The sequence below is a fragment of the Brassica oleracea genome, chromosome C9 (assembly GCF_000695525.1).
Source record: "Brassica oleracea var. oleracea cultivar TO1000 chromosome C9, BOL, whole genome shotgun sequence".
Classification (NCBI taxonomy): Eukaryota; Viridiplantae; Streptophyta; class Magnoliopsida; order Brassicales; family Brassicaceae; genus Brassica; species Brassica oleracea.
Window position 1 is genome coordinate 1,546,322 of NC_027756.1, and position 7,893 is coordinate 1,554,214.

General features: G+C 38.9%; 1 protein-coding gene across 2 annotated transcripts; it reads right to left on the reverse strand.

Annotated features, from left to right (window-relative positions):
- Window positions 1-602: 602 nt before the first annotated feature.
- LOC106317290 (uncharacterized protein DDB_G0284459-like) lies at window positions 603-2,316 on the reverse strand. Of its 2 annotated transcripts, XM_013755130.1 has the most exons (3): window positions 1,861-2,316; window positions 1,602-1,760; window positions 603-1,443 (listed from the first exon to the last, which is right to left on the reverse strand). In XM_013755130.1, exons 1-3 carry the CDS (start codon window positions 2,299-2,301, stop codon window positions 607-609), a joined length of 1,437 nt encoding a protein of 478 aa, XP_013610584.1. In that variant the 5' UTR covers window positions 2,302-2,316; the 3' UTR covers window positions 603-606. The 2 variants fall into 2 exon arrangements, with proteins under 2 accessions (XP_013610584.1, XP_013610586.1); XM_013755132.1 differs by lacking the exon at window positions 1,602-1,760.
- Between the last annotated feature and the right edge of the window lie 5,577 nt (window positions 2,317-7,893).

Here is a 7,893-nt window from a genome sequence, read left to right on the forward strand (position 1 = left end):
TTTTTTTTTCAAAATCTAAATATCCGAACCAGATTCGAAATAACCGAATCCGAACTAAAAATATTCGAATCCGACCCGAAGTACAGAAATACCCGAACGGGTTCTACACCTCTATACCAAAATACCCGAAAATCCAAAATACCAGACCCGAACCCGAACAGGTACCCAAGGCTAAACTAAATCGATAATTATTATCCCCTAGCTATATATGGGCTTAACGAAATTGACAATAGTTTTGGGCTTGTCTACCTAAGTGATTGATTAAAATAAATGAAAAAGAAAAATTCAAAAAAAATCAGCCAATAGAATTATAACATTTTTCCTGAGAAACTTTATATGAGTTCCTCAGCAGAAATCACTAAAGTGACTTCTGTTTCAATGTACGCTTGGCATTATCGACGGAGAAGAAAGAAACTATAGAACCTAGTCGTATACTTATTTAACGGTGAGAGATAACCTGATAACGCTTCCTTTTAAACTTCTAAACAGATCTTTGAGTAAAAAAAGAGTAATCAATATTTCATTTACAATTATCAAAATCAATCTGAGATCATTTTGTATCCAGAGAATCGTTTTTTTTTTACTTTTAACCTAACCTCTTCTGCTCTAGTCTTGACTTCCGCCAGAAGAAAACGGTCCATCGTTGGAACCCTGAGACTCCCTTGGAGACTGAAGTTGCTGATTCTGCTCAGGCCATGGTGCAGTGGGAGAACCTTGGTGCTGTTGAATCATGGGGAACCTAAACCGTTGTCCTCCTTGGTTCATCACTGGCCTCACTGGTACAGCGTTAACTATAGGTGGCGGATATAAAAGTACCGGTGGCTGCATCATCGGAGCTCCAAGTTGGGGTAGACTTGGCCTCAATGGGGGTTGACTTATGCCTGCGTTGGGAACAATCTGGTCCTGTTCCTGGTAATACATCATTGGCCTGACCGGAACTTGACCTAGATGGACAACGAAGTCGTCCTGTGGCAGCATTGGCCTCATTGGAGGTAGACTTCGAAACTGGTTCTGCTGCGGCCTCATTGGAGGAGCTTCCTGGTGGGGAACGAGCTGGCCCTGGTGAAGCACACCGAACGACTGGCTGTAGCATACTAATTCAGTTCCAGGCTGACCAGGGAGCTCCATCGGCACTAGTTGATGCGGATATGTGTTCTGATTTGGGAGAAAAGGAGTTATGGTTCGGAATCTCCATAGTGCACCGTATAGACCAAGCCCGTCTGAGTAGAAGTGGTCTACTACGAGCCATCTTGGCTGCGGCAAACCGAAAGGGTCTTGCTGATATGGAGGCACGCTTGGTCCAAGACGAGGAGGCATCATCATCATCTGTCGAGAGGTTTGAGCGCTAGGAGGAGGATTCGGAAGAACAAGAGGACGGTTTTGGTTCTGATCCCTTGAAGACGATGTTGAGCCACGTTCCATCCTTTGACCGCTCCTACGTATCTGGTTAAGTCTTGGATCAGTACGAAAGTAGTAACAAAACTACGTCTAAACCTAAACCAACGTTAATTGTGGGACAAGAAACAGAGCAAAACAGAGACAATAGGCCAAGACTCTAATCACTTAAAAGGTTTTTGATCATCGTAAAGTTTGGGATGTACCATTGACTGTTCTTGAGGATTCTGGTTCTCGGTTCCTAGGTCGGACTCTTGTACGCTGAGACTAATAGCAGAAGTGTTGGGATCAGAATCAAGACGACGGTTCTGGTCACTTGCAAGCGATGTTGAGCCACGTTCCATGGCTTGATCGTTCCTACGAGTCTGATCAAGACTTGGATCATTAGTAACATAAATGAAGGGACACGAAACAGAGCAAAAACAGAGACAATAGGCTTGATCTATCATAGAGTTTGGGATGTACCGTGATCGGATCTTCTTGACGATTCTGATTCTCAGTTCCCTGGTTGGACTCTTCGTCTTCTATGTTGAGATTGCGAGCAGATTCAAGAAGGCTCTCGATAGCTTCTTTCTTGTGCTCATCTTCTTCCTCTGTTCGCACTTCGTCTTCCTCTGTTTTCACTTCGTCTTCTTTCTCGGTTGTTTTGGCGGGATCAACCTCCTGTGTTCGCGCTTCGTCGTCTTCTGTTCGCGTCTCGTCTTTCTCTGTTCGCACTTCGTCATCTTCCTCGGTTGTTTTCGCGAGATCAACCTCCTCTGTTTTGGTGGGATCAACGCCCTCTGTTCTCACTTCTTCGTCCTCTGTTCGCACTTCATCTTCTTCCTCGGTTGTTTTGGTGGGATCAACCTCCTCTGTTCCCACTTCTTGTTCTTGGACGAGTTTATCAGATGGAGAAGTAGCCATGGCCAGAGATGGGAAGTGTCTAGAGAGAAAGATGAATGAGCGAAGAAGAACTAGTTCAAGAATCTTATATATATATAATGGCGCGAGTTTGTTGGTTGTTGCTTAGACCGTTAGGGCTTTTAGGCGCGTGTGAAGCTTCGCACTAACCGAATCGTTGGAAACTCACGCGCGTATGAAGAGTAATTAACTAATTACACAAAAAAGTGAAAAAATGTTGCAGTCTTTAAAAGATTACGTAGAGTAAAGAGCACCGAACATTACTCTTTTGTTTTGTTTTGTTTTGTTTTGAGTTTGATAAAAGGGATGGTGCATGTTACTAATCTAAAAATTATTAAGAAGTTAAAAAAAATTCTTACACAGAGTTTTCAACATTTCTTTATAGTTCATATAATCTATCCGAAGAACGTTTGTGAGAAAATGTCAGTGAAAAAAGGGTTATCTTCTTCTTATCTTGAGCTTTCCTCCTTCATTCTCGGTGAGAGAATGAGAAATGGCTGCGTTTGTGAATGCATTGGCTGATTCAGGTTCTGAGAATCTACAACCTGGTATTATATTTAGACACCTTGACCTGATTTTAGTTATCATAACAATATTTGGTTTTCTTCAGATGAGTGTTACAGACACAGACACACATACTAAAAGAAAACTAAAAATACAAAGAGCAGTAGAAACAAATTGGAAGAATCTACATTTTACAGTACATCTTGTTTCTGCTTAGTCTCGACCTCTCCTCCCAAGTCCTCTGGCTCTACTGCGTCGATCTCCTCTGCCACGGTAAGAAGACTGTCCAACATTAAACATCCTCATAGAACTCATTTGGTTTTGCTGATTAGTCACATATCCCATGGATTGCTGCTGCACTTTGAAAAGGTTGTTGGCGCATAGCAAAAGGCTGATTAGGATTGTTCTGACCTAAAAACATTGTTGATACTTGTGCTCCAAGGTTTGGTTCTGTAATCTGACTGCTCCGGAAACCATGCTGCTGGTTGTACATCATCACTGGAGCTTGACTTGTGGGTAGAGTGGGAACAAATCCCATTTGGTTCGGTTGATTGATCTCAGGTCTCATGAGTTGCTGTTGTTGGTTGTACATCATTGAAGCTTGATTGGGAACAACATCCATATGATGCGGCTGAAGTTGGTTAAAATTCTGCCCTGTTAGGTTTGGTTCTGAAAACTGACTGCTCCCATAATGGTGATGTTGTTGAAACTGAGGAACATAAGAGTCATAATGATTTGAGTTAATGATTTCTTGTTCATTGCTCATCCTTCTCCTCTTTGTAGTTGTACTCTCACAATCATTAACTTCTTCTTGTTGTTCTTCAAAGATGTCAAACTCGGTCGACCTTCCTGGATCATGAAATCTCTTGAAAAGATCCTCTTCATCAATATATTCTACAAATTCATCTCTGATTAGCGGGATAAGTGTACCGTGAGGAAGTTGGATATCTGATTCCAGTCTCACAATATATAAAGGTCTCCTTACATATCCAAATCCAAAGTAGTAACCAACCACACGACAAAACGGAGCTCTTGTTTCATTTATAAGCAAAGTAGTGCCTACTTTAAAAGTTCTATCCTCCGCGATCCTCTCAAGTATCACAAGACGTCCCCCTAATACCTGTGATCACAATAAGAGTTTCATACATGGAACTGCTAAAAAAATATATGTAAAAATTCCTCTTGAGATTACCATGTTCACAAATCCAACGTTGGCTTGATGGAGCTTCTAGGTTTTTATTGTTGCTCTCTCTCTCTCTCTCTCTAGGTACGATTTATAGTGAGGAAATATCTCAACTATCTCTTAGTACTTATTCTCCTAGATTTGTTCTAACAAATAACTTATCCTTTTGTTTAGTCTGGTTTAATCCGGTTTGGTAAAGTACTTCGTTTGGTTATTCAAGTACAAATGTTTGTTTAAACGTAGAAACACACACTTGGGGGAGTTATTCAAACAAGAATTTGTATGGAATTTAGTAATTTTAAAAGTTGATGGACTCTTAAAAGTTAAGTAAACTTAACAAATATTTAATATAGATTTGCATACATTTTTTTTTTAAATCCTTTAAAGGAAATATATAAAAATTCTTTTAGAAAATTTTCCAATTTTTTAAAAGCTCTCTATAAGTAGAGATTATAGTAAGAGATGATGTACAACAAGTCCCTAAGAAATCTTGGTCGCCGAATCATGTCACAAGATCGTTCGAGATCAACTCTTGAGAGATAATCTCTTGTAGCCGGCTACTTGGACCTCATGTTGCTACGTACGATTGGAATCGATGTTCCTTAGTAACACTAGTAGCGATGAGTTGAGCCACCTCAGCCCTTCCTTTACCCACATGATCCAATTTCCACTACAAAAAGACACAAGGAGATGATGAATGTTTCGGAAATGATAAATGAGTATTGGGTAGTTCTATGTGTGGGATGAAAGCTTACCTAAGCTATTCAGATGATGTTTCAAATATCATTTTCTTCACCTGCAGGTGAAAAAATAATTCCACTGTCCATGGCAACGCTAGGAGCTGCGCCTCGAAGAATGAGTTGGTAGAAAAAAGGATCGCCAGCCATGAAAGACAGCTTTCCACCACTATTGCTTACGCTATTCTGCCAAGATGATGACATTCAAGCATTGATGCTTCTTGTTATGGGGTAAGAACATCAGAGCTGCTTTTTTTCTTTGTATATGATTTTTTTCTTGTTACAGTTTTGAAATAAATGGGCAAATGTTGAAACTATTACTTGTTTGTGTAACGCTACGGAATCAAAAGTGTGTTTTCTGTTATATGGATTTTAAAACTCTTATGGATATACATCAGATTTTCAAAGTTGAGTCTCATGAAAAAAAAAAAGTAAAGAATTTATATCTCAATAACAATAGAGTTTAATAGAATTATAAAATCAATGATAAGTAAACTTTTTGAATAACAAAAAAATTTGAATGGATTTTAAAAATCTTTAAACCAATAACAATGGAGTTTACCAAGAGTTTAAAATTCCATCTACCAATAATGATGGAGTTTCAAAATTTTATAATTCACCCACACTCTATCGGACTGAATGCCACTAAGAAAGGGGCAAGGACTATATGGGTTGTTCTGATCACTTGCAAAAGACGTTGAGCCACGTTCCATCGTTTCACCACTCGTACGAATCTGATTTAAGTCTTGGATCAGTACTAATGTAGTAACAAGAAGCAGAGACAATATGCTTACCGCGATCGCGTCTTCTTGACGATTCTGATTAAGAGAGCTCTCGATAGCTTCTTCATTGACTTCTTCTTCGGTTGTTTTGGCGGGATCAACCTCCTCTCTCTGCACTTCGTCTTTATCAGTTGGACAAGTAGCCATGGCCAGAGATGAGAGAAGTTTCTAGAGAGAAAGATGAGAGAGCGTAGAAGAAGAAACAAGTTAAAGATCTTCTAATATATGGCGCGAGTGCTTAGACCGTTAGGGTTTGTAAGTGCGTGTGAAACTCCACACTAACCGAATCGTTGGAATCTCACGCGCTTATGAAGAGTGAGTAGTTACTAATTACACCAAAAAAGGGTAGGAGAGTCATTTTTAAAAAAGATTATGTAGAGTGAAGAGCAAGGAACCTGACTCCTTTGTTTTGAGTTTTATACAAGGGATGGTAATTTTTTCTAATCTAAAAATTGATTGAGAAAATAAAATTGTCTTCTTTCAGAGAGTTTTGAGAAAGAGAAATGGTTTATTTAATCTCGCCATATTTGGTTTTAGTGATTTCTTGATGAATAAGAACACTGTTTATTGGACCTCTACTGATTAGTAAGCACAATGTTTCTTCGGATGAGTATGTTTAGGGCTGGGCACACTTATCGGTTCAGGAATTACCCGAGCGACTTATATCTCTAAAACCAAAAAATCAAAACTGAATCGGAACCGAACCGAAAACCAAATAGGCATCCGAATTTATATAATATAGTTTATAGTTTATATACTAGTAAATATTAACAGTCATTGTTGTGCCCCCCCCCCAAAAACAGTCATTGTTGCATTTAAACTAATCAATTAAAATACTACATACAAACCAAAATACCAAAAAAAATTACCATAATACATTTTATCTAAAATATTTTAATTATCCAAATTATTCAAAATTTTATCCAAAAACCCGAAAAATCTGATATTTAATTCGAAAACCAGATTTTCTGTTTTTAATATGGATTACCAGAAAATCGAAACCAAATGAAATCCAAATTTTTCTCGGATATTAGTCGGTTGCCAACTTTGTTACCCGAACCAAATTTTTTTTAATACTATATTAGATATTAAATCTCTAGAATTAAAAAAAAAAAAACTAAACCGGAACAGAATGACAAAGACAAAATATGTTACAGACACAAACACACATAATTAAAAAATACTATATACAAGAGCACTGGGGACAAGGACAAAGTGGATCCGACGAATCTACAGTTCACAAACATGTTTTCAAGGAACAATGATTACAAGTAGAGAAAGATTCAAGATTCACAAAAGGCAAAACTCCCCCACAAATCTGAAATAAACACATTGCAACGAGGTTAACAAAGTAAGCATTTATTAAGCGACATGAGCAAGCTTTCTATACACATTTCCTAAAATCCTTTATTAATAAAATAATAAGTCCTAAAGCAGCATCAAATTTAGTCTTTATTCACATACGAGATAACAATACTAAAAGATCAACCAAAACCAATGCAAGAAAACGGCCCAACAGAAATTTTGCTACATAATTTGGAAAAGTTCAACTAACTAGTTATAAAAGTTGATTAGACAGTCCTTCAGAGACTTTTTGAGATAGTGAAGATAATCATGTCACTTAGGCTTCTGCTTAGTCTCGACCTCCCCTCCCAAGACCTCTGGCTCTACTGCGATGACTTCCTCTGCCACGGTAAGAAGACTGTCCTGCAGCATTGAACATCCTCATAGAACTCATTTGGTTTTGCTGATTAGTCACAGGTCCCATGGATTGCTGGTTGTACATCACTGGAGCTGCTGCACTTTGAGAAGGTTGTTGGCGCATACCAAAAGGCTGGTTGGGATTGTTCTGACCTAAAAACATTGTTGATGCTTGTGCTCCAAGGTTTGGTTCTGTAATCTGACTGTCATACTGCTGGTTGTACATCATTGGAGCTTGAACTGGGAATGGATTGGGAACAACTCCCATATTGTTCGGCTGATTGATCTCACGTCTCATGAATTGATGCGGCGGATTGTACACCACTGGAGCTGCTGCATTAAGAAAAGGTTGTTGGAACATGCCAAAAGGCTGTCTGAGATTGTGCTGACCTAGTTGCTGGTTGCACATCATCACTGGAGCAGCTTGACTTGGGAGTAGATTCTGATTGATCTCAGGTCTCATGAAATGATGCGGCGGATTGTATACCATTGGAGCTGCTGCATTGAGAAAAGGTTGTTGGAACATGCCAAAAGGCTGTCTGAGATTGTGCTGACCTAGTTGCTGGTTGCACATCATCACTGGAGCAGCTTGACTTGCTCATAATGATTGCAAGTCCTCAAAATCTTCTTGTTTGATTTACTGATTTCTTCTTCACTACTCATCCTTCTCCTCTTTGTTGTTGTACTC